Source organism: Saimiri boliviensis, chromosome 17 (assembly GCF_048565385.1).
Source record: "Saimiri boliviensis isolate mSaiBol1 chromosome 17, mSaiBol1.pri, whole genome shotgun sequence".
NCBI lineage: Eukaryota > Metazoa > Chordata > Mammalia > Primates > Cebidae > Saimiri > Saimiri boliviensis.
Window position 1 is genome coordinate 11,850,273 of NC_133465.1, and position 26,152 is coordinate 11,876,424.

At 44.4% G+C, this 26,152-nt stretch overlaps 1 protein-coding gene across 3 annotated transcripts in view; it reads left to right on the top strand.

The window, feature by feature from the left end:
- Nucleotides 1-19,034, top strand: part of SHISA6 (shisa family member 6) — a 335,080-nt gene extending 316,046 nt beyond the window's left edge. For 2 of the 3 annotated variants that reach the window (XM_039476346.2, XM_010339861.3), the window contains 2 exons: nucleotides 10,146-10,298; nucleotides 12,738-19,034. In XM_039476346.2, coding sequence (XP_039332280.2) covers nucleotides 10,146-10,298; nucleotides 12,738-13,288 — 704 coding nt within the window. In that variant the 3' untranslated portion in view covers nucleotides 13,289-19,034. Of the gene's footprint in view, nucleotides 1-5,910; nucleotides 5,968-10,145; nucleotides 10,299-12,737 lie in introns of all 3 variants that reach the window. The other variant, XM_010339860.3, reaches the window with a different exon arrangement.
- The last annotated feature ends 7,118 nt before the right edge of the window (nucleotides 19,035-26,152 follow it).

The window sequence follows — 26,152 nt, forward strand, 5'->3', positions numbered from 1 at the left end:
ATTTTTGGAAAACACAATGTGCCACAGTCTCTAAAGACTGACTTTATCTCTTCCAAACCCACATGACTGCCCATAGCAACCTAGTTTATGTGTCATGAGTACAGCCACACAGAGAGACCAAAACTCTCTCTTATAATGATTTCTAGTTTCTGGAGTAGGAACTTGAATTGACTTAGGTTAAGTCAAATACTCATAGTTGGTCAAGTAGCTTGACACCTGGTGTCTGGGCTTCATGGAGATGACATGATCATACTACACAACTATAGCAGAGAGGAAAAGATATTCCAATGAAGAAATGACCATTCTATGAGGATGAGGAATGTCTTTTAGCTAATTGGACAACTCATGAAGTACCACATAAGACAGAATATCTTCTCTTCTCTCTCTCTCTCTCTCTCTCTCTCTCTCTCTCTCTCTCTCTCTCTCACACACACACACACACACACACACACACACACACACACACCACACTCCAAAAGATAAGCATGAAATAAAATGACACAGAAAGGTTAGATATAAAAAGATAGACAACGTTTATCAGCCATGTGCAAACAAAAAAAAGCTGGGCTGGCAATATAAATATCAGATCAAGTGGACTTAAAGGCAAAAAGAAGGCATTAAATAGGACAGAAAGGGGCTGGGTGCAGTGGCTTATACCTGCAATCCCAGCACTTTGGGACAGCAAGGCAAGTGGATCACCTAAGGTCAGGAGTTCAAGACCAGCCTGGCCAACATGATGAAAATCCATCTCTACTAAAAATACAAAAAAAAAAAAAAATTAGCTAGGTGTGGTGGTAGATGCCTGAAATCCCAGCTACCTGGGAGGCTGAGGCAGGAGAATCATTTGAACCTGGGAGGCAGAGGTTGCAGTGAGCCAGGATTGCACCACTGCACCACTGCACTCCAGCCTGGACAACAAGAGCGAGACTCCATCTCAAAAAAAAAAAGAAAGGGTTATTTAATGTCGATAAACGGTACATGCAACAAAGAAGACACAAATAGCATTGTGAGCTTTTTGTGCTGAATAATGTAGCTGTGAAATATATAAAACTAGTTCTGTAATAAATACAAAGAGGAAATGACAGGCACACAAGAGTAGTGGAAGACCTTAACACATCGCCCTCAGTCTTTGACAGATTAAGTAGGCAAAGAATGAATTAAGATGCAAAGAAACTGAATAATGGATTTCACAGATATAACAGGTATCTGCTTTCATAGATATATGTCAATTTTGTACTCTACCAAAAGGAAATATATCTTTTCTCTAAGTACTCATAAAAACACTTACAAAAATTGATTGTATATTAGTCCACAAAGGAAATCTCAGTAAGTTCCAAAAAGCAGAACTTGTACAGGCTCTGCTCTCTGACCACAGTACAATACAATAGAAAATTAGTGGCAAAAGTTCAAATGAACAAACCCAAACACTTTGAATTTTCACGCTGCTAAATAACTCTTGGGTCAAAGAGAAAACCAAGGCTGCAATTACAGATCATTTAGGATATAACAACAATAAGAACGCTGTGTATTGTTGCTCATGGAATAGTGCCAGAGAGAAATTCATAAAGACCTTACATTGTTAACAGAAAAAAGTGAAAATAAATGGATCAAAGATTCAAGCCAGGAAATTAGAAAACAATACCAAACCTAAACAAAGAAAATTAGGAGGCAGGAATTACCAAATTCAAAAGTGTAAAATAATGATTGGAAGACTTAAAAAATTATAGAACTGATATGTATAAGAGGTAATTCTGTGAAAGAGAATAATAATATGAATAAATGGCTAATCCAGAAAACACTAACACAGAAGTTTAAGAAGAAAGGGGATCTAACTTCATATATGGAGATTTTTGTGAGTGACATTATAGTTTTAAGCTGATGAAGTGTAAAATGTCCAATGGATTTTTTTATCTTTATTTATTTATTTTTATTTTTATTTTTATTTTTTTTGAGGCAGAGTCTTGCTCTGTTGCCAGGCACCAGGCTGGAGTGCAGTGGCACAATCTCGGCTCACTGCAACCTCCACCTCCCAGTTTCAAGCAATTCTCCTGCCTCAGCCTCCCGAGTAGCTGGGAGCACAGGCGCGCATCACTACGCCCAGCTAATTTTTGTATTTTTTAGTAGAAATGGGGTTTACCATGGTCTCGATCTCCTGACCTTGTAATCCACCCACCTCGGCCTCCCAAAGTGCTGGGATTACAGGCATGAGCCACCATGCCTGGCCGGATTTTTTTAAAGAAAAATTGAAATTGCAAATTGAATTTAAAAGTTGGAAAGCTTGAATGAATCACTATGCAAGGATCATGTTGCCAAGTATGGGAAGGTAATATACATAACATCACATAGTTTAGGATGTGAGCCTACCACCAGCCTGCCTGGGTTCACATCCCAGTTGCACCTGTTAGCTATGCAACATTGGGCAAAATATTCATACTCCCCAAACTTCAGTTTCCTTATCTCTAAACTGGCAATGACAACACTATATGCCCCCCAAAATTGCTGCTGTACAATTGATGAAGTAACACAAGCCAAGTCTTTAGCTCTGTGCCAACAGACGGACCCACCCCCTGAAAAGACACTACACATTTTTATTGTTGCATTCCTCCAAACATCCAAAAAACAGATGCTTCATGCTATACTGTTTCAAAGCATGCAAAAAGATGGAAGGTTATTCACCTGGCTTTACAAAACCTTGGCAGGGTCAGCACAAAAACTTGACAGGGTGAGCACAAAACATACAAATTTTATTTATGAATACATATTTCATATATATGTGTATATATATCACACATATATATATATCACATATATATACACATATATATCACAAGAAAATAGAATCCAGTGTTGTAATGAAGTAATAAGACATCAGAATCAAATAAGGTATTTCTCAGGAATAGACAGATGAATGGCTCAGAATGAGGAAATCTATCCATCGACCCTGTTACATCGCTAGACAATTGACAGTGTGTTGACTAAGAAACGCTGCTTTTGGTTATTGGGCTAAGGGAATGAGACATGGCCAGACATGTATGCTCAGGTTGTTGGATGTAACATTATTAAACTTTTAAACATTTAAATACCAAAAACAGAGAACCTGCTTAAATATATTCTGCTTAAATAAATATATTATGCTTAAATGATATACAGACATAGAGAATATTCTATAGAAAGAATATTGTGAAACCATATAAGATGTTTCAAATAATATTTCAAAACATGAAAATATATTCAAGATACATTCATTTCTTCATTAGGTATCAAGAAGATTAAAGTAGTATATGCAGCATGCCTACATAAGCAAAAACTAGATATTTTTATCTGAGTGCATATGTACATCTATGTATAAGCATTTAGGTGGTTTCATCACTTTTACTACTATAAAAATTCCACAGCCAATTGTCTCATACCGTTGTCATTTTGCATACACATGAAGATTAAATCACGATATTTTAATTTATTTTGAGAACTACAGTCTGTGTACAAAATGACACATCTACAAGATTATTCACTGCAATATTATTTAGATGGTGGTGTTGGGCATGAGGGTGTATGTAAGTGCTCATATAATCATCTATACAGGGAAGGAAATAAACGAAAATACAACAAAATATCACAGCGGTTATTTTAGGGTTATTCTCATCCTTATACTTAACTTAAAAATCTTCTCCTTAATGCCAAGGTAGAAAAAAATCAAATGCTAATGAAACATTTTAAGTGAGATTCAAACTAAAGGAAAAGGACTGTGCTTGTAAATCAAGGCACATATTGTTGATAACTTCATCTGTTAAAAATATTACAAAAAAGACTTCAATTAAGATATTTAAAGAGCTTTACATAGTGTCTGGCAAAGGGTAGGTCAATAATATATACATTCATTCTACTTCAGTCCCCATTTAAATGAAGATCATTGTGAAGATGAGTTTTTAAAAATACCTGTGAAAGTGTTTAGCACAGGACAAGAAGCATAATTGGTTCTCAGCAATTATTAAGTGAATCTGAATTATAAATAACCCTTTCCTAGTGAAACCTAAACCCTCAGATGGAAGTCCAGAAGTGTTTCTTACTAATTGCCACTCTCCAGAAACTCCAGATTCAATGACTTGGGTTTTTCCTACTTCTCTGTGATCCTACCATATTGCTTAAAACTGAGCAAATAAACCAAACAACAACAACAAAAGCCTCAATGTCCTCTTCTCGCTTCTGGAGGACAAGCAAGAAAATACATTTTTTTTAATCCCTCTAGATTCTCTCTTCTTGCTTAAATTCAGGTCCAGTGTAGAACTGTTTCAACCTTTGGCAAAGTTTCTTTCCTGGTTTTAACCTAATCTGTCTTGGGGAGGGACAGTACCTTTATGGGAGAAATTCCGGCCTATTTCCCAAACCCACCCCCAATGGAGAGTGTGCTTGACTGTTTAGAGTCCAACCTTCACCGAGGGAATACTGTGATGATTCCACTGTTGGGAAATTTTCTCTGGTAGGAATTTACAGGATTTGTATGGAAATTGAGAGTAGAGCTAAAAGAGATCTTGACAAAAAGATCTATTGTGGGCCTGGATTTAGGAGATGACTACAGGGAAGAGGACTTTGGGATACACTGGATATGGAAGATGAAAAGAGGAAAATGGTGACAAGTTTCACATTACGGGCCCACAGAACATCAGTACCACGGACAGAGGCCTGGACACCAGAAAAAAAAAATGAAGAATTCACTTTGAGGCTTAATCATTTGGGGTGAGGGTAGGAATTTCAAGCGGGTGTCCATAAGCATAAAATCTAACCCTAAAGATCAGGATGGACCTCTGGCTAGAGTTGTAGATTTGAGAATTATTAATTTGAGCAAGCGGGTGGAAACCTTGGTGTACAACTGAGGTCTTCACAAAGATGCCTGAGCGTTATGAAGCCCTGGTATTTACAGAATAGAAAGGGAAATGGGATATAGTGAAGAAGCTATGGACTGAGTAGTCAGAGTAGAAGGCAAAAGGTAGGGAAGAAGGCTTCAGTAACAAGATGCAAGGAAACGAAAGCAGATATTCTAGACTGCAAGGAAGACAAGGCTGTCATCCGAAGCAAAGGCCACATGCCCCCTCTTCCCTTTGCTTTAGTTGAAATCAGATACACGCAACAATGACAATCAAGAACATAATGTTCAGTTGAAACAATAATAGAATGCTGGAGTGCACTGTAGTGGTCAGCCACATTTTCATTCAAACAATTTTAAAAGCTTTTTGAATGCCTTGAACTTCATGCTTTGGCAACTGTAACTGTGTTAATTGTGTGGATTGTTCCATCTAAGTGGGCTTTTGCATTACTAATAAAGGAAATGCTTTTGAACTACTGGGCTGTGCCATTTAAAGGCAGGACAGAGCCTAAAGTCCAGGACTCCTGATCTCGAGCAGTGGACAGCTCATGTCAGCTTGCTGAATCTCAGGGTGCATCCAGGCCCTCCTGTATAAAGACCTAGAGACAAATCAAAGCCCCTATAAAGTGGAGGCACCTTAAGTCAGGGCACCCTCTTTTTGGTTTACCATATCCTAATACTTACCACTCAAATCTGCTTCCCCTGTTTAGTTCCCCTACCCTATACATGCATGCATACCTGCCAAACACTCCCTACTCTCCATTCTTCTTCTCTTCAACCCACCCCTATGAAGCCTCTACAGCTGGTTAGCCTCATCCAGAGATGTGGGTGGGTCACCATGGTGACAGAGGAAGCCCTGCTGCAGAAGGAGAGAGACAGAAACAGCAGGGGACGTTTCTTGGAGCCTAATACAATGACCTCTGCCTTTCTTAGAAGTGCTTCCTTTAAGTCAGAGAAGCACATTAGAGGTAAAGAGAGAGGCTGCTATGTTGGAGAGATGGTGGAATGCCTGAACTCTTCTTTAAAAATTTCTTTTCTATGATTTTCAGGTGATCATCAATATAACCATCCGATTTTGAGCAGTGCTACCCAGATCCCGCCACATGGTGAGAGATGATGATTGAGAGCACTCTGCATTTCCTCCTCCTTTCAAGTGGCACCATTCTAAGGACGGATGCCTATCAGGGCATCAAACACATGGTCTTTAACTCACTGAAGCTAAGGAGGTGCAAGGAGCCTTGGGCCCACCCTCCTCCAGGGCCACAGTGCTCTTATCTCAAGTCTGTAGGCTATTTTCCCCTTGGTGTTTCTGTCTCTGATATCAGAATGATCTCCTGACGTGAAGGAAGGGGTCTAGACCCATTTCTACTTGCCACCTGTATCATTTCTTACAGTCATAAATTCTGGATGTACACAGCAAGGAGTGAAACGCCCTCCTTTGCCCAAAGCTATCTGTGATATCATTTACGAAGGACATGAGACTTGGTTAAACGACATTGATATCCTCTCCAAACTAATTAAGATTTGATAAGACTCAGAACTTATTTGGGCTTTAGCCTCTTGGCAGAAAAAGAGGCTGAAAATTGTTGAGCAGAGGAGTGTTAGCATAGCACCCATGGGTTATAAAACCCTGTTTCACTCTTAGATTATAATATCCTCCCACAAAATCACAGCTGAACAGAGAAAAACTATTTTTGGCACCTGCTCAAGACTTGATAGAACATATGACAGCCATGTAAATTGTGAACTATCAGTCATTTTTGTCTCTTTGCTGTGAAAGAGTGAAAACATTATTAAAATTTTAGTCAGAAAAACTCAAAACAATGATAAATCCTACAGGCCACCTGGTAGAGAGACCCACCATGGTCATGTCAGATTTGCTGTGCCTCAGCATTGAAGTTGAGGGATATTACAATCAGGAGGAGGAGAGGGGAATATTTTCTGTTTTTGTTATTGCTGTTTTGAGACTGAGTCTCACTCTGTCACCCAGGCTGGAGTGTAACGGCACAATCTCAGCTCACTGCAACCTCCACCTCCTGGGTTCGAGCTATTCTCCTGCCTCAGCCTTCCGAGTAGCTGGGTCTACACGTTTGCACCACCACGCCCAGCTACTTTTTGAATTTTTTAGTAAAAACAGGGTTTCACCATATTGGACAGGCTGGTCTTGAACTCCTGACCTCATGATCCGCCTGCCTCAGCCTCCCAAGTGTAATGCTGGGATTACAAGCATGAGCCACTGCGCCGGCTGGAGAGGGAAATATTTTCATGTGCTATGCTCCAGGTAGAAATAAATGATGAACCCAGTAGTATCATCAGATTTGTCAGTTTGTGGGATCTAAAAAATTAGAACTGGGAGAAACTGGGGAGATCAGTGAAAAGAGGTGGAGACCAGTGGTGATGATGTCAGTGGGAAAAGAAAGGACGGTTGAGATATGAAAGCTTTTGAAGAAAGAATAGGAAAAACTTCCTTACTAACTGAATATGGCTGATGAGAGCCAATGATGACATTGGTTAGAATAATGAAGTGTATTATTAACACAATCCAAGGAATCGGAGAAAACAGCCAGTACGTATAGGGGATGAAGTTGTCAGTGAGTTCGGATCTGGACACCTGGGGTTAGCAAGAAAAAATAGTAAACAGGCAGTTAGGAATGCAGACATGAAGTCTAGAGGGAGGTTAGAGCTGAAGATGTGAGTGAAGCTTTGGAGGCAGTAACAGAAGCCTTGGGAGTGGGGGCAATGTGTGCTCAAAGAGAAGTGCAGAAGGCAGAGGCAGGGAGCCTGAGGGATGCCCACAGTCATGGAAGCAGCTGCAGGAAGAGCCAGAAAAGGCATGCAAGGAGAGCTCCCACTTGCTCAGTCATATTCTGAAAGTACCCCAGAGATGATTTTCCCCAGAGCCAACACAAGCAGGCTCCTGAATGCAACAGGAGGAATCATTCTTCCCTTTTTCTCTTCCTGTCTTCTCTTTTCCAACTGGTGCAAGGAGAGGGGAGTTAATGAGACCCGGTCCCTGCCCTTGAACAGCTCACAATGTAGTGGGAGTGGAGTTTTCCGTGCTTTCTTGGATGTTTCCTTCTTTCCCAGGAGCTGGCAAAGTGACTGTCAAGAGAGGAGGGGGCCTGAGTCTACTTAATTAGTGTTCTACAAAGAGCATTAATTGGATCTTTATTCTGGGCCAAGCACTGTGAAGGAATAAAAAAAAAAAAAAAAGAAATTGGAAAGCAAGACCCTGATGTCAAGGAGACTGCAATATTTGGAGATCCACGATCCCAACTCAAGTCAAATTATTAGAGATCAGTTAGACACTAAACTGGGTGGAACTGACTAAATGAGCATTATAGGCTTGAATAACAGATATTATTGTGGGCTAAAAAAGATGTGACATTGGCATAGCAAAAAGTCTTGAGTGAGGGGAGAATTTTATAGAGAAGAGTAAAGGAGGCATTTCCATAGGAGGTAGAGTGTGCAACGGTGATCCCATGAAGGCAGAAGGCAAGGGAGAGGGTTGGCCTTGGCTCAGGGGTATGTGCTGGAACACAGTGGTAGCACAAGAACATCCAGAGAGATTGCATTTGCAAGTGAGTGAGCTGAGTGATGCCTTATTGAGCGAATAACGCCCACAGGGTAAGGAGGTTTCTTTCTCTCCAGCATGGCCAAAGTGAAGAGATGAGTGCTGAGAGATGAGTGGCTATTACCCCCTCCAAGGAGCAGCCTCCCCAAGTTCCTGCTCACTCCATTTCCTGGCACCTGTCCTGATGCATGGCAGGGAGGCTCATTCTGTACAGCATGTTCTGATGGGGACGTAGAGCACTCCCCACCCCCTCACATATGTACGGAACTGGCATGAAAGCCAGCTCACTGGCTGAGCTTCCCTGGCTCAGTCCCCAGTGTTGGGGTGACAATGCAGGCAGGAAGGGCTAGAGAAGCCAGGAGTCCCCTGTGCTTGGGGTTGCCCTTGGACAATGCCTAGGAGAGCTTCTCTCTCTCCCACCTCTCCCACCATCCACAGAATTCCTGCTTTCCATGGTGCAGCACTCTCTTTGCCAAGAGGTATGGCAGTCCTCCTGCACATCTGTCCAAAGTTAGAGCCTGCCCCCTCTCGGAACTTCTTTGGCCTTGAGGTGTCCCAAACCAAAGAGGATGCAGGAATGATGCAGCCTCACTATAGCCTCCCAACTGCCTCACTTCCAGGAATGGTACCACCATTTCCCACGGCAACCACTCACTGACTGCTTGTTGTGGCTTCTCCTCCTCAAGTGCATGAAGCACTGAGGCATGCTCGTCTTCTTCCCCAGGATCTCCAGCTCTTTCTGTCCCCTCATCCTCCCCGCCTCCCTCACCAGCCCTACATGCTCCCTCTCCTCTCCTGTGTCACTCCTCTGGCCCTGAACCCAGCGCACACTGCACTGTGCTCCCATCAGCCATCCTCTCATCTCCCTTTCACCTTTTCTTCCACTTTTCCTTCCATTCCTTTCCCCAGGTCTGGAATTGAACAACACTCCTTTCCATCTCTTCAGATTCTTGTATCTCAATGCTGTATCTCGGGTAAAGGAAGGAGAAAATGGGGATGAAGTGCTATGTATCTTTGTCTAGATTCTTTCCTCCAGCAGCTTAGAGATGGCTAAGGGGGCTTCAGAGAAAGGAATAAATAAGTAAGATAAAATAGATCTGTGGCTCACTGTGGCTTTTCAGGTGCAGACTTTGGCAAGGAAAAAGGAGCTACATGAGATGTGGAAGGATGCCATGGAGGGAGCATGGGATGGGTCTCAGTGGAGCTGGGTCCCATACCCAGTTCTTCTGTGGGTACTTAAATAGCATAAGTCACTCCATCTCCTTCAACTCAGATTTTTCTGAGCCTGAGAGGTAAGTTTGCCTAAAGCTATTAGGAAAAGGACAGCACTTTGACACAGAAGTAAAGGATTTTATGATGCCCCTCAGCTCCACCAGGCTTACAGTTTCAGCAGATAACCAGTTATGTACTGGGAGAGAGAATTTGCTCCTCAGACCCAAGAGTCGAGTCTCCCATTCACAGAATGGTAAACTGTCTTGGTGGCGGCTAAAACAGCATCTTCCCCTAGGCTTACTGACAACTGGAACTGAGTATGAGGGAAACTGAGCCAACAGTATCGCCTGTGTCCTAGCACAGAGGTCTAGGAAAGCAGGATGGGGACTCGAATCAGGGGTGAGGCAGAAAGCAGGGGAATAGAACCTGGACCTGTCCCCTTTGCCTGCCACAGACGTGGTCTTTATTAACACACAACATCCCTCCCTTTTCTTGCAGAGAAGCCACGGATGAACAACATCCTGACATCAGCCACCGAGCCCTATGACCTCTCCTTCTCCCGCTCTTTCCAGAACTTGGCCCACCTGCCCCCATCCTACGAGTCTGCAGTAAAGACCAACCCCAGCAAGTACTCATCTCTGAAGAGGCTAAGTAAGTTGAATTTCCCCCAAGTTGGGGTCTGTCTCTGGGGCTCCAAGATATCTTCCTATGTCACACTCTCTTGCTCCATACCCCACAGGAAAGCTGTCGAATACCAAGAATAAAGGAGTTGCAGGATGAAAGAAGAGAGTAGACAAGCCCTTTGCTTTTGTTCTTTATGGACTGAGTCCATTCTTCCCGTACATAGAAAGAAGGCCATGGAATCCTTAGATTCACCTCCCCATATGAAACAGCCCTCCAACTCATGCACCAGTTTAACTGCAAGAGAAAGCCTTCCCCCAGTCCTGCACCCACTTGCCTTCTTAAAACCATGGGCCTGCTTTGCTGTATGCCCTATATTGGATAGAGGCTAGCAATGGCCACAGCTTTCTCTGAGATCCCTCCCAGAGACCCACAAACTAGCTGTCTCTCCAACCCAGCCAACACTACCTTGAGGACCTGAGATCCTTCACCTCCCACGCATAAACCCCATTTCTCCAGTCCAGTTGTTTGTCCAGTGATGCCAGCTCTGCATCTTGAGTCTGGAGAGACTCTGGGCATTGATGGGTTGAAGATACAAAAATGTCAAGAAAGTTCACTAAGGGAAAGCTCTTCCTCCCTGGCTTTCTCACCTTGGACCTTCTCCTTCCACTTTCCCATGAGTCTCTTTTGATGACCACCCAACTGCAGTTGGAGCCTCAAAGGTTGAGCATTTGCCTGAAAGCTTCAGGATAACCTACCCCAATGGAAGTACAGCCCAGGTCCACATCGGCCATATCCATGGTGAAACATTGAGTCTCTGTAGCTAGAGACGGGACTGTATGATAACCTGAGGAACCTGGTGGATGTCTTGAGGTGATGAAATTTGGCTCAGGAGGAAGGATACCCATCAGCGATCCCTCTGCACCAACTGAGGAGCAGGCAGAATTCCCACACTTTTGCAGAGATCTAGAAGGCCATGTGAGATCTAGAAGGCCTCATTTCTGAAATTTGGGGCAAGGCAGATTTGTGTGTGGCCTGTAAGTTCAAGTAGGTTTGTGTGTAGCATGCAAGTTCTGGGCAAATTCAAGGGTGTGGAGAGCACTGTGAGCTTAGAAGGGCCTGCTGGATAGAGAGAAAGGTGAAGCATCTAAATGAGGCACACTTATAGGATTACTCCAGCCAGTTTGTGTTATGGGCACAGGTGGAGTGTGTGTAGGCTGATTATGTGGCTGCGTAGAGACTGCAGGCCAATGTATTGGTTTTCTATGCCTTGACTGTTACTACAGGGAAGGTGTTACTCTGCTCCTAAGTTACCAGTTGAGACGCTGATTACTACTTATGGAGGTCTCTCTTGCAGACTCTGACTTAACGACCAATGAATAAAATGCACTCGCACACACTAGAATACAGTGAATCTGAGTAAGCTAAAGATGGTCATCAGCTGCTTTCAGAAGGCGACAGCAGCTAATCGATAATGACTCCTTGTCTTCCTCATGTTTATTTAGTATAGATTTAATAACAGAGGTTCTAAGTCAACACACTTGTGGCTTGTGGATAATTAACATAGTTACAAGAGTAGTTTTACAAATGACAAAAAGTCTTGGTTCTGAGGCCTAGAGTAGACACGGTTAAGAAGTAATTCTTCTTCAACCTCCTCCTGAGAAGGTCATCCAGCACAAAGTTTACATGAGTAAACAGAGACAAAAGAATGTGAAGTAAACAGACTTAACTGAAGAAGCTTTTCTTGTCTCTAAATCTTCACCCTATGACTTAATACACTAAGGTAAGAACTGGCTGCCTCCAGCCCATTCCATTAAAACCTTTTGGCCTTTATCATCTTATAACTTTCCCTAATATTTCCCTACTATTTTGCCAGCCACGCTGAGTGAATTCCAACAACCAGTTAAACATTTTCATAAGTGTTTCCTAGTCTGAGCATCTTTATTCTAGCAGGCCGCTGGCTCTGGACCTCATCAGGAAGCTGCAGGAGCTGCTATTTGAATGTTTTAGTAAGACAAATAGCCATTCTGTTTCAGGACCACGGTGTGTAGATACAGCCCAGGACCAGAGGGAGTTTAAGGAGTTGGGCTTGCCATCAACTCCTTAAACTCCTGGGGATTCTGAGGAAGTCCCTTAATAGATCCCTACTCAAGATGGTCCATGCACCACAGGCTTTTAGCATTGCCTAGGAGCTGGTTAGAGACGCAAGCTCTTGGGCCCACACCAGACCCACTGAATTAAAATCTGCATTTAACAAGCCCTCAGGGAACGGTTTGCACATTCAGTGGGAAAATACACCCTTCACCTGTCTAGGCCTCCAGGTCCTAATCCACAGCTAACGGAGTTTGACTATATTATCCCTGAAGATGGACAGGTCTGTGATAGAGCAGGAGGGGTGCAGGGTTCTATCTGAGTCCTGGCTGCAGGGTCACCCCACTTGCCTTCTCTCACTCTGTCTCTCTCCTGCAGCCGACAAGGAGGCTGATGAGTATTACATGAGGCGGCGGCACCTGCCTGACCTGGCTGCCCGCGGCACCCTCCCACTCAATGTCATCCAGATGTCCCAGCAGAAGCCGTTGCCACGGGAACGACCCCGCAGGCCGATCCGAGCCATGTCCCAGGACAGGGTCCTGTCCCCTGATCGGGGCCTGCCAGATGAGTTCAGCATGCCCTACGACCGCATCCTGTCCGACGAGCAGCTGCTCTCCACAGAGCGCCTGCACTCCCAGGACCCGCTGCTGTCCCCGGAGCGGACAGCCTTTCCTGAGCAGTCGCTGTCCAGGGCCATCTCGCATACGGACGTCTTTGTGTCCACACCCGTGCTGGACCGCTACCGCATGAGCAAGATGCACTCCCATCCCAGTGCCTCCAATAACTCGTACGCCACCCTGGGCCAGAGCCAGACGGCAGCCAAGCGCCACGCCTTTGCCTCGCGCAGACACAACACGGTGGAGCAGCTGCACTACATCCCGGGCCACCACACCTGCTACACAGCCAGCAAGACCGAAGTGACCGTGTGACTGGCGGGGCAGGGCCGGGGCTGCTGGGCACGGTAGAGCAGAGCAGGGGCCAGGAGGGGCTGGGAGCAGAGCTTCTAGCCTTGTCACTCTCCCCTCCCTCGTCCCTTCTGTAGGAAGTGGGGGTGGGCCACCTGTGCCCAGAAAGCCATCCCCCGGGGACACAGCCCCGATGGCCTGGTTCAATACGCTTAGACCCAGGACCAAGAGCAATCACTCTTGCTCCTCCAGAAGAATCAACGGGGAGTGAGGAGGCGGCCGGGCCCCATTCTCACCCTCTACCACCTTCACAAACTCCCTTTCCGTCTTGCACCTCCTTTTCCCCCTCCTGGGGACTCAGCTACAGGCTCTGTCGGCAGAGACCCTTGCCTGACCCTGGTCTGAAGCTGCCTGGGTTTGGAGGGGCCAGCGGGTGCAATCAGTGGGCTGACCGAATAGGCTAGTCGGTCTCATTCATTTTACCTAGAACCGCATCACAGAAATCTTCTAGTGCCTAAAAACTGCCTGCTCGCTCTCAGAGCCAGGGAGCTGCTGTGTCCATAAGCACAATATTGATTCTTTTCTTGCCTGCTGGAACTCTCTGGTCCCCATTGAGTGGCCCTTCCTTTGCTGTCCCCAGAGGGTCTCACCCTGGCCCTGCACCCCTCCCCTCAACACCAGGACCTCGAGGGGTTCCCTTCCTTCAGCTGCCTCCATTTTGGTGGGAACCCTGCCCCCTTCCAGCTGACTGCCCACCCATATGGACCCTGGGCCTGTCCTTTTAGGGGGCTGTGCTCTTTCCTGGCCCTGAGGATTTTCACCCTTGAGTTCTCTGGGGTTTTGGCTGTAGCCTTCCCAGAGGGGAGTAGCGGTGGGGTGCTGGCCCTCCCAGACACCCGATCATCTCCACACTCCCTCCTGACCACACTCTAGACCTGACCATGACTGCCACTCAGGCCAACTTCTCCACCCCTGCTCTGCTCCCAGGAGGCACCTGTGGTGGCCAGAAAGCTGGGGTGGGGAGGGCCACTGTGATGTGCAGGGTCTCAGGGGCTCGACATTCGCATCCTGCAGGGCTCCACTTGTCTCCCCCATGCCCCTTCAGCAGGACCCAGGCAGAGGCTTCTAGAGAGCGGCTGTTCGGCCCCCAGACAAGAAGGACAGGAGGTGGTAGTCCTGCACCCTGCCCACCCCTCCTTCCTTCCCCAGCTCTGCCTACCAACTCAGTTCAGAGCTCACTCCTACTTCCTGTCTCCCCTTCCCCCACTGCACTTCCCCCCTGCAACCTCATTCCTCCTGGCTGTTCCTTCTTCAGACCCGTGCCTCCTCTGGATCAAAGGGACAAAGACCTACTAGCAAAAGCAAACAATGGTCCCCCAGGCGACTGGCCTAGGGGCTACCTGGGCAGGTCCCCACTGTATCGTCCCTTTCTGCTGGCACTGAGGCACCTAGTAAGACCAGGGTCCTCCGTTCTGTTAGGGGGCTGCCACTGTCCTCCCACCTCAGCCTCCTCCGCTTCCAGCCTGGGGATGGGCTTGGTGTGACGGCCTCCTGGGGAGCTGACTGTGAATCAAGCAGCGTCCCCTCCCCCAAGACCAGAGAGCCTGGTGAGGGGAAGGAGTTCCCTCATTCTCAGGGCCAGGACACCCCCTGGGTTGGGGCTGGGGGAATCAGCTCCAGACTACTGGGTGAAGGTATGATAACTACGAACAGTCAGATCCAACAGCAGTGCCCTTATAAATGGGGTTTTACTTGCCCTCAGTTCTGTACTTGTGGCCCTTTAAAAAGGCAAGTGTAGAAGGAGAATTGCTCAGTGTCAGCCCTGGGGATTTTTAACCAAACCAAGTCCACAAACCACAGAGAACACAATGAACTGTGTCCTTTCATCGATTTCAAGAGTTCCAAAGCTCTCGTCTCCTTCTCCCCTCCCCAGGGTGTGCCTTCCAACACGAAAGGGAAGCCATCGCATGAACCTTAGGGGGACAGAGGCTGGGGGTTGTGAAAGCCACCCTCAGCCCCCACACTAGGGAGGCAATCCGGGAGCTGCTCTCTCTCTGCCTTCCTGTCCACAGACACATAAACCTTCTTAAGGGCTGGTCCCTGCGGGTTTATAAGAGTTTGTTCCGGAAGGTGAGGCTAAGAGGGTTGGAAAGGAAGACATGAGTCTGAATAGAGCAGGTGTCTTCCCAGCTGGGCCCCTGAGCCCAGCACCTTTGAATCCTCTAATCTCTGGCCATCCCTTTAAGGCAGGATGCTGGTGGTGAGGGGAAAAGGACCTGAGGGGCTGAGAATGCCCTTACCAGGTGTCTACACACAGGTACACACCAAACGAGAAAGCTGATGCCATCTCCCATGTCAAAGCTTCTCAGCACCAAGTTCTCCAGCCCCCAGGGGACACTTTCCCCAGGGGTCCTCCCCAAGCCCTGTCTCTGACAGGGTGTCTGTCTGTCTCAGGGGTTGCTTGATGGGTTGATTCTAAGACATTTCTCATCCCAGCCTTACCATGTCTCATCCCAGCCTCTGATGTCAGTTGGATTGGAAAATTCTATTGCAATGCTTACTTCTTTTCAAGGATTTCTTCTGCTTCACCTTTGGGTATAGAAGCAAGGAATGGAGGGAGGGAGAGAAGGAGGAGGAGGAAGAGGAATAGGAGGAGGAGGAGGGGGAGGAAGAGAAGGAGGAGGAGGAAGGGAGGGAAGGAGGGAAGCAAAAAGAAATAGAGATAGGTTTACAAACTTCTCTAATTCAGTCCCACATTTCGAAATCCAGAAAACTATGTCATAGCTGGGACACAGAGGTATCCCATTTATTCAGTTGTCCCATCCATCTTCATGGAACAGGCAAAGCCACATCACTAGGCAAGTTCAAGTGGCAGATGAAAGGCTTCTGGGGCTGGAACCTAGATGCCATGATTTCCAGCCCCACCAGGCTGGTGGCCTCTACCATACACAGAAGTACAATCTGCCCCTATAGTAAAAGCATCCCTCCCTCTCACAAAGGAAGCCTAAAGCCCAAGATTTCCCTTTCCTTATTTTATTCATTCTTACACATCTCAATTGCCCTAACAGGAATGGACTAGAATCTGCACAGGTTCTCTCCTGCCCTGAAAATTCTGTCTGGTCTCCTTGGCTGTTGATGGCATCGAAGCTCTCACAATCCCTCTTGCACCTGCCCCTTTCCTGTCTTTCTCCAGACTCCTGGCTCCATGCCTTCCTGAGTCAAAAAGGCTTTGCCAAGAATTCCTTAACCTCCTAACTGGGCTTTTGCCCTCAGAGGTCCCCAGTGTCTTGGGAGTGTCTAGGGCCATGGTTCTGCCTATTAGAAAGTTCCAACCTTGCCCCCATTTCAAATTTCTCCTCCCCTCTTTTGACTCTCACTCCCAGAAACTCCTGTCTTAACTTCAGACTCCCATGCCAGGTCACTCTTTCCTTCCTCTCATCTCCCTCTTCTTCCGTCTGCCTTCCTCCATTCCTGATTTCTTTTCCCTCAACTTGCTATCATCACCAGCTCTGAAAATCAGAGCTCTCAATGAAACCAATGGAAGAATAAGACATTCTTCGGGTCTTCTGTTTGCCTCGCTGGTGTATCCTTCACCTCCTGCCCCTGTAACATGATACACCAGTGCATGGAGCCAAGGGCTTTCCACCTCTGAGCTCTGGGAGGGAAGGGAATGGAGCTCTGGGTTCAAGAGGTCATGGCCTGTGATGGTCAGTTTGGTTCCTGCCACAGGCAAGTCCCCTGAAGCTCCCAACCCAGCCTGATGTTAGCCCAGAAGCTCCTGATCTGGCCAAAGACTCATATCCTTGAGGGCTCTCAGCCTCTTTTCCAACACACTTGCTTGTGTATGTCACCTATCCTCTTTTGTCCACAAAGACTTGAGGGCCTCCTGAGTCTCCAAGCATGGAGAAACATCCATGCCAACATCCCTGCCATCAAACTCAATCCATTTTCTTCAGAGATACCTTGTCTGTCACCAGCCTCCACCCTCATACTCCTCACACAGGCCACTGTGCCCTTGACCCAAGGCAAAATGAAAGGGCTGCCAATCACTCAGACCCCAAAAGGCGCCTGCCCTGAGAAGAGCTGGCATGTTACCTCCCATATACATTCCTGTCATCCTCTCTGAATCTGGGAAATTTCACTCTGGAGTATTTTCAAGAAAGCGCATTGTGTTTTAATGAAGTGTTTTTTAGGGTTCAAATGTTATTTTTTATAAATGCAGCATTTTAATGGCAGATTCAATATGAAAGACCTGTCTTCCTGGGCCGTATATTTGCTTTTGGAAGGCAGCATACTCTAGGAGAAAAAAGGCACGGGGCTGAGGCTCTGGAGACACAGCTTCCAGCCCTGGCTTTGTCTCCAAGGGGGAGTCATGTTCCCTGCTCAGTGCCTCAGTTTCCCCATCTGCAAAATGAGGGGCTTTGACTAGATGAGCTGTGAAGTTTCATTCAGCTCTTACATTGTAGGGTTTTCATTCCCTGCCAGCACCTGCTCTCCCTGTTCCTCCCCATCTCCACTGAGCTGCAAACATCCCACAATGCCTGCCCCACAGTGATGTCCTAGATAGCCACCACACTCCTCACTAGAGCCTGGGGTGGGCCTAATGGGCTCGGACACCCAAGGATGCCCTCGTACCTGAAGTTTAAGGGCCTACGCATTCAGTAGCTCACTAACTGTGTGCCATAGAAGCCCTCCTGTAGAGAGACACCTAAACCATCCTAAGTGGCTATGGAATTCTGGGGAATTCTGAGTTTGGAGCTTCTATTTTGAATATGGTCCTTATAGCTGGAGGGAGGCGGTTCCAATTTCAAAGAGGGAGCTGGCCGGAGAGAAAGGTCTGGAGGTTTGCACACAAGGGCGTGAAGTTTGTACTTGGGGGCAGCTGGGAAATTCAAGCTGCAGGGGAACATGTGCACAGCCTCTGTGTGGCAATGAATGTCACAATCTCCCACTCTGGAACGTGCGTCCTGAAGACCAAGTCTAGATACTGAGGCTCCATCCCAACTGGAGGAGGAGGCATCACCACCTGGGCTGCTAGGAAGGGGCACTCACCCCACCCTGGTACCTTTCTAGCCCTTCCTCATGACACTACCGTCCTCCCGGTGAAGGCTTGTGAAGCAAGAATGAAGAGTCCACGTTGTTATCATCAAGCCATCTTGTAAATCAGCAAACACATTAACCTTCCATCAGTCAGAGAAATAATGCTGTGGCTGTGTGTTTCCTTACTGCCCTCCCTCCTGAGGGAGGAGAAGACCCTGCTCAACTTTGCTGCCCACCCTGCAGTGACCTCTGAATGCCACGCCATGGGAGGACTTATTCATTGGCTTCGTAGTGGCAAATATTCCTCTAGTTCTATAACTCAACTAGACATTTTGTAGTAAAGAATTCTTGAAATTCTCTAATAAAAAGCAATTCTTACTGTAATATTTTTAGTTTGGGGACACAATTTCCTAAGGGGGGGATTAATGAACATTTTTATGCATTAGCCCAATTTATGAATTCCATGTTTATTATATGGTAGTACTGATGAAAAGTACCTTTCTATCTGTATCTTTGCAGTTTCTTCATTACTCATACGTAAGTTTCATGGTGAGCAGTGCTCTAGTAACTGCATCTCTGTACAAATCTCATCGTTCTACTTACCTGTCAAAGCACATTCTACATGTACTGTAAACAGACACACTTTAGTAAGATTTAGTCTTAAGGATTTTTTCCACTTTTGTCAGTAACAGATATTTATGGATTAAAAAATAAAGCCGTTTCAACATAACGTGTGTCTCCTTAAGTAGCCACGTGCTGACTTTTAGGGAGTCAAACCCAAAAGTAATTAAAAAACAAGAAGGAATGCAGAAGGTCATTCTGCAAATAGGAGCTAGAGAGCTTTTAGGGTGAAGAGAGTGTTTTAAAACTGGATTGTGCTGATGGTTATACAACTGCATAGATTTACTGAAAATCACAAAAAGTTTATATTTGCAATGGGTAATTGCTATGATACACCAATTAAACTACAATAATGCCTTCTACAATGGGTAATGTAAGAAATATGGGAAGACAGGCTTAGGACAAGTGTCGATGGACAAGGTATACTAATTCAAAGCAGAATTATTAGGTTGGTGCAAAAGTAATTGAGGTTTTTGCCATTAAAAGTTCAAACAGCTTTATTTTTTAATTAAAACTTTTTGTCATTTAAAGTAATGGCAAAAACCTCAATTGCTTTTGTACCAACCTAATAGAAGACCTGGCTGCATATCCCTCTTCATCTACGCCAGAACTATTTAAATATTCTTAAACATTAGGTCTTAGGCTGATCTTTGAGTTGTTCTTGTAGTTACCATGGGTAACTGGAGTAAAGCCAGTTTTAAGTATCCAGGCCATTTAACCCAGAAAATCAAATTGCGCCATGAAAATTGATTTAGATCTGGAGTTTTGTTCAAGACTCTCTTTCTCTGGATAGGTTTTTAATATTATTTCTTTGGCACAGGTTCACTTTCGTTGTTAAAGTTATCTGTTTAATGTTTCTGAATTTTCACCAGAGCCTTAGGTTCAGGAAACAAAGTATTGCCAAACAGGACAGTTGTCTAAACATCCAACTTCAGCACCTCCACAGTTCCTAGAATCCACAGTCAGTCACACTCTCTTACCAACTCCCCAACTCCCTTGTAAATAAAATCCTTTTCATTGGATGCACTGGACTTATTTCCAAAAATCCTCTCATTCTCTCCTGTCACTGGCATTCATTACCAAGGACAAAGTTATAAACCTGTTTATTACTGTACATTATAACCCATAACCACACATACTCTGAAATGTATTTACTCATTACAGCAATCACTACTGCAGTGCAATTATATCTGTTATAGCGTCTCTAACCTATGATGACTCACAGCAAGTACACACACACACACACACACACACACACACACACACTACAAGTATAGGAAACCTTCATTAATCTATATCCGTTATTGGAAAGAATCCCCCATCCCCCCCCAAAAAAAAACAAATTCTGAATTGGGGAATGTTTTTTAGAGAAGTATAATTTAACTATAATGCTTACACATACATATCGTGACTAAATTAGACAAAAACATGTTCCCTAATAGAAATTCTCAGGAAATCTTCCTTATTGAATAGGTAAGAATAATATATGACTAAAATTAAAATAGTCAAGAGGTATGGGTCAAAGAGCTCTCGATATGCTTTAATGGTGCTTCTAAAATACTTTAAAAGACTATTTCCTTAAATAGACTAAATATGTCCCTTTAAATATTCTTCACTTTAACAATTTGTTCAACTTTTTCTCTTTGGTCCTCAAAGGTAAACCTCAGTTCAGACCCTGACCACAACTGTCACTAATTCCAAATCGGTGAGGTCTGAATAAAGGAGGTTTTAATACACCATCACTAACAAGGCAAGGGCAACAAAAAACTCATATTGGAAGCTGAGATTCCATGAGTTTTGGACAGCTTTTCACTTGCAGTGTCACTTTGGACACTAATTTTCTTCTTTCTCCTCTCTGGTTTGGCATGAGAACGAAGCTCAACCCTCTAGGGGGTAGCACGAAGGATTTCCTTCAGGGATCTAAGAAGACCTAGAATATTCACTGGGCTACAAATGTCAGGAACAGAAAAACCAGAAAGGATTTGGGAACAGAGGCTGGAAAAGGGGTGAATTAAAAGTACCAGAATAAGGGAATCAATTACTTACGTGTTGTATATGTTGGCCAACGGCATCTCTGGACGTTGGTTTTCTCATATGTAACCATCGGAGAATTAGATAGACTCAAGATACTTGCTGTGTCTGATATTTTATCACTTAATTATCACAAAACAATACTCAGATTGTACCTGGGCTTCTAGGTAGCTGAAAGAGCTTGTGAAGCACCCACCCTGCTGTCTTCCTCATCCCTGTCCATCCTAACTTTCCCATCCCATGAAAACAGGATGCAGTTGAAGAGCACTGGACTGGAAGTGAGCAGACCTTGTTTCTTACACTGGCTCTGCCAGAATTTCGTTGTGTGATCTGGAAAAACTTATTTCTCCTCTTTAAATCTCAATATTCTCATTTAAAAAGAAATGAGTAGTCCAGATCAAGGCAGTCTTTAAAGTGAGTCTCAGCTTCTTTAGTCTCTTCTTTGGTGACTTTGCCAAGACTTGACAAGGAATTGGTGAGCTTAGCTGGTGTGGATCATGGCAGAAGGGTAGAGTGGATGTGGAGAAGAGAAAACCCTTAGCTGGAGCCACCACTTACGAGGTAGTATCTTCCCTGTTGTCAGCATGGTCTACCCTTGTATCAACAAATGGCTATAAAGGGAGCAAAAATATTGAACGAGAGGAAGAACAAGGTCCTCAGAAAACTGTCTCTTTTGTTTTACTTAACTTTTTTTGTGATTTCCCAAAATCTACAAACTGCCTTCCAAAGAAATTTCAAATAATACATTTTTTTTCCACAGAAAGTTCTCAAAAGTTTACTATTTTACAGTGTTTTGCCATTAGAAATAGAAGTCATATGTGTGTTTCAGGACCAGTGCTCTCTCCACAAAGAAGGGAGAAGTTTTTTTGCCTCCAGCCTCTATTACAAGTCCAAGTTCTGGAGATGTGTGGCAAAGGTAGTATACTAAGGCTTTTGCCCTTATTCCCAAGTGTGTTCACATTAACACTTCTTTCTTGCAGGATCTAAAAGAGCTACTCTTACTCTTTTATCATCACAGCAATCATGGAGAGGATCTCCTCTGCTACATAAGGCAGGGGGCTCCATACATTGTCTTCATTTTAGACTCAGAGAAAACTAAAAACTGTCATCTAATCCAGCGCTGCTTAAAGAACAGTCCCTACAGCAGCAACATCAGTGCCCCTGGGGAGCTCATTGCAATGAGGATTCTCAGTGCCCACCCCAGACTTTCCAAATCAGAATCTCTGGGGGTGGAGCCCTGGAATTTGCATTTTAACAAGATTCAAAAGTAACTCTATGCACATTAATGTTTGAGAAGCTACCATTTTGCCTTTTTTTTTTTTTTCAGTTTTGAAATGTTATAACCCGATGACAAAAAAAAAAAAAAAAAAAAAAAAAAAAGACGGAATTCTGGGGATCAGAGTAGCCTTGGCCTGTGTAACCTGACAATTTTAGGCAAGCAGCTTCAGTGACAAGATTAGAACAAAAATGAGTGCACAGAGGATTAAGCATTTGGGAAATGAGAAGAAAGCTGAGGCAGGATGTATCAACTCAAAAAGTTTCATAGAAGAGAAATTACGTGACTATTGGACAGCATCATAAAGATGAATCTTTAAAGATTCCCCAGCCCAGAGTGTCAAAATTTAAAGACAAATGAGAATAATGATAAGTATGGGGATATACAACAAGATCCATTTGCCAAGGCACAGGAGGAGTACGGAGTGGGCAGGGCTGCTCCAAGTAAGCTTCTTGGGAAGGTAAGACAGCAGCCACCATGAGATGAAGAGAAAGGACTGCCCAGGGTGGGTTTTCTGGAGGGTCTTAATCCTCTTGGTCGTCTATGAGATAGAGTCATTGAATAAGGCAGGATAGGGTGGATTCTGCTATGGTGATAGCAGAATAACTATAAATAACTCCCAAATACCTTTAAGACACCAAAGGATTATTTTTCACTCCCGCTCTGTTGTAGATTAGCAAGGACCTCTGTTGTACTTCCTCATCCTTACTGAAGAGAACAGAAATAGAGGAGCAGCCTCTATAAGCAATATTACCATCACCATGGCAGAGAAAAAAGAGCACTCTGGCGGTTGGTGGGGGGGATGCCCCACAAGGACAATTAAATGGCAGCACAGAGTGGCACATACCACTTCTGCTTACATCTTCCTGTATGAATCTAGCTACACAGTTCTACCCCACCACAGGGAAACCAAGAAGTGTGATTCTACCATGTTACAGGATAATGGAAAATATCCAGTGAGCAGCACCAAAGACCACCACAGTCACTATGGTGCGTTTAGAGCAAAAGATTGGGAATTTATATAGACAAAGGTTCCCTTCCCTATCACCAGAGTAAAGCCATCAAAGTGTTCTTTTTAAGGCAGGTGAAACTTTTCTGCATCTGGCTTATTATATATGAAGCCAGTGGTATGGGAGCATGTAAACGGAGCAGCCTCTTTATGATAAGACATCTATGAAAAGTTGAGAACATATTCCATGAACAGATCATCTGCTCTTCAGTTTCAACCTCAAGGCTCCAGAGAGGACAGCAGACATGAAATGCTAACAGTAGATTCTGTGGAATTGCACCAAGATACTCTCTTTAACATGTAATGATTTTAAACTGTGGTGGTTTCCACCCATCCCCACTTTCCTTTTGCCATGGTCTTTTCCTCACTACTCCAAACAACAGTCACCCTCCATCTATTCTGCCCTCAGGGAAAAGGTAGACAGACACCAGAGGAAGAAGTCTTTGTTCAACGTTGACTTTCAAAATAGACTTTTTTCCAAGTCCACAGTGCAAAAACTGTCATGCAATTGCAAGAGCCAGATAGAAGAAAGAGAAAGTGTTTTCTTGGACAATGAAAGCTGACCTTTCAGTATCAATGAGCCAAGCTTGGAAAGCTTGAGTTTTTACAATAAGCCATAGAGTAGATAGCATATAGAATGTGGTGGAAGAACATGCCCTGCTACACAAGGCAAAGAGAAATATCCTCCTGCACTGGGGAAAGAACCTCAGGTGGAATCAAAGAAGGTAAAATAAAACAAGATATGTGAATCCCTGAGATGTCCTGACCCTGATCACCCACTATGGGATGGGCTGGTAGGAAAAAAGGAAGTGGGGAAAGTGGACAACAGAATCCTCCAGACAGATTGGAGAATCTGAGGGTAGGATACACATCTGTGTGGCTTCTTGCCTAGATCTTTGGGGAGTATATTCCTAATAAATCTTCCATGCCATCACAACAGTGATGGAAGAAGGATGGAAATGGCAGTGAGATGGGACTATTGCCTATCAGGACAGAGAGATGGTCCTTCACTCAACTCCAGACTTCCAAAGCTCCGAAGTGGTAACTGGAAAGCAAGTATCCTGGCTGGGGATTTAAAGGCTATCTCCAAAGACTGCAGATCTCAGAGCTCACAACAGCAAAAGACTACCATTACAGAGAAATGAAGTCAAGTACAAATCTACACATTTGAGTTATAGCCATAAAGTGTAAAACAGGCACACTATGTCCTAAGACCCAAAGTCTTTCAAGAGTGGTCTCAAACCTTTTTGCCTCAGGATGTCTTTACACACTTAAACGTTACTGAGGACCAAAAAGAGCTTTAGCTTGTGTGAGACTTAACAAAATACACTTACCATACTCAAAATTAAAATATGGAACATTTAAAATGTATGTATTATTTTAGATTATGAACAATAAATATATAATGTGCTAACATAAATAACATGATTATAGGAAATAACTACATTTTTCAAAAATAAATTAGTAAAAAGAGTGGAATTGTTTTACATTTTTTGCAAAGTTCTTCAATGTCGTGCTTACTAGAAGATAGCCAGATTCTGATGTCTGCTTCTGCGGTTACTCTCTTGCAGTATCACACCTTGTGTGGCCCCCAAAGGCAGCCTGGTGAACACAGAAAAAGGAAGGGAAGCTCCAACAAACGAAATAGAGAGAAACCCCCCATTTTTTCCCCCTGCCACTGGACAGCCCAAAGTAAAGCTGAGTTGAGGGCTAGAAAATGCTTCAGCTTTACAGTAATTTGGAAGTCATTACAGTAGTCTATGACTACTGACTACTAATTATTAGGCTGGGAAATTACAAAATGACTTTCTATTTTCTAACAGTAACCAGAAAAGTAGGTAACGGGAGAAAGGAATGAAATTTCTTACTGGTGACACACTTGGGTTTACTTGTTTGGCCTAGTGGTTATATAACTAAACATGCCTGGCATGGGACCTATGCAAAACCCCCCAGATAGAGGAAGAAGGAACGCTGTGCTAAAGACTTGAAGGAGGGGCATAAAACTGCAGGATTAAGGAACTGTACGACATCCAAGAAGAGAAGATAAGCCTTTTATAAATAAGGAACAATCTTCAAAAGAAAACAAGATAGGATAAAAAGTAGAAAAGATTCATGGACATCTGGATCTTTGTCCTTACATCAATCATCCTGGCCACCACCCTATGTCCCCCACACCTCTTGATAACAGACTTCAATCCTACTTTAGTCACCAGTGCAGGCACATGGGGTTCAAGCCAAACCAACTTCAGTCTTTTTCTTTAATCTCCAAATAGAATCTTAAAGAGAGAAAATTTCTTTCTTCTCAGGGACTAGACCTTAAAGATACAAATCTAGGGCTACCACAGTCTTGTCCTACACTATATGGGGAAAGAATAAGGGTGATGAAAGAGAGGAATAATGACAGCTCACATTCATTCAATGCTAACTGTGCACTGAGCACTACCAAAGCACTTTATGAGCATTAACCCATTGAATCCTCATACCACCTCTTACAAGATTAGAACTACTAGATGTCCCATTGCTGAGGAGTTCGCCCACATCCTAAGGACAAGGAGAAGCCATTGAGGGCCCATGGGATGTATGGGAGCAAGATTAAAGTTACCCTTCAGAGGATGACTAGAGCTCTCTTGTAGAACGTGGATTTAATAAAGTTCATGTTGAAGGTCAGGAAGACCAGTAGGGAGCACAGTGGTATTATGCTGAGAGATCCACCAAATCAGAGCTTTAGGCCTGATCCAAATTAGGCCTCCAAATTTCAGTTGCAGAGAGCGACATAGTGGTCATTTAAGGATTCTGAGTCATTTCCTGGTTTTTTAAAAATTATACTGACCAGGCATGATGGGTGGCTCACACATGTAATCACAGCACTTTGGGAGGCCAAGGCGGGTGAATCATTTCAGATCAGAAGTTC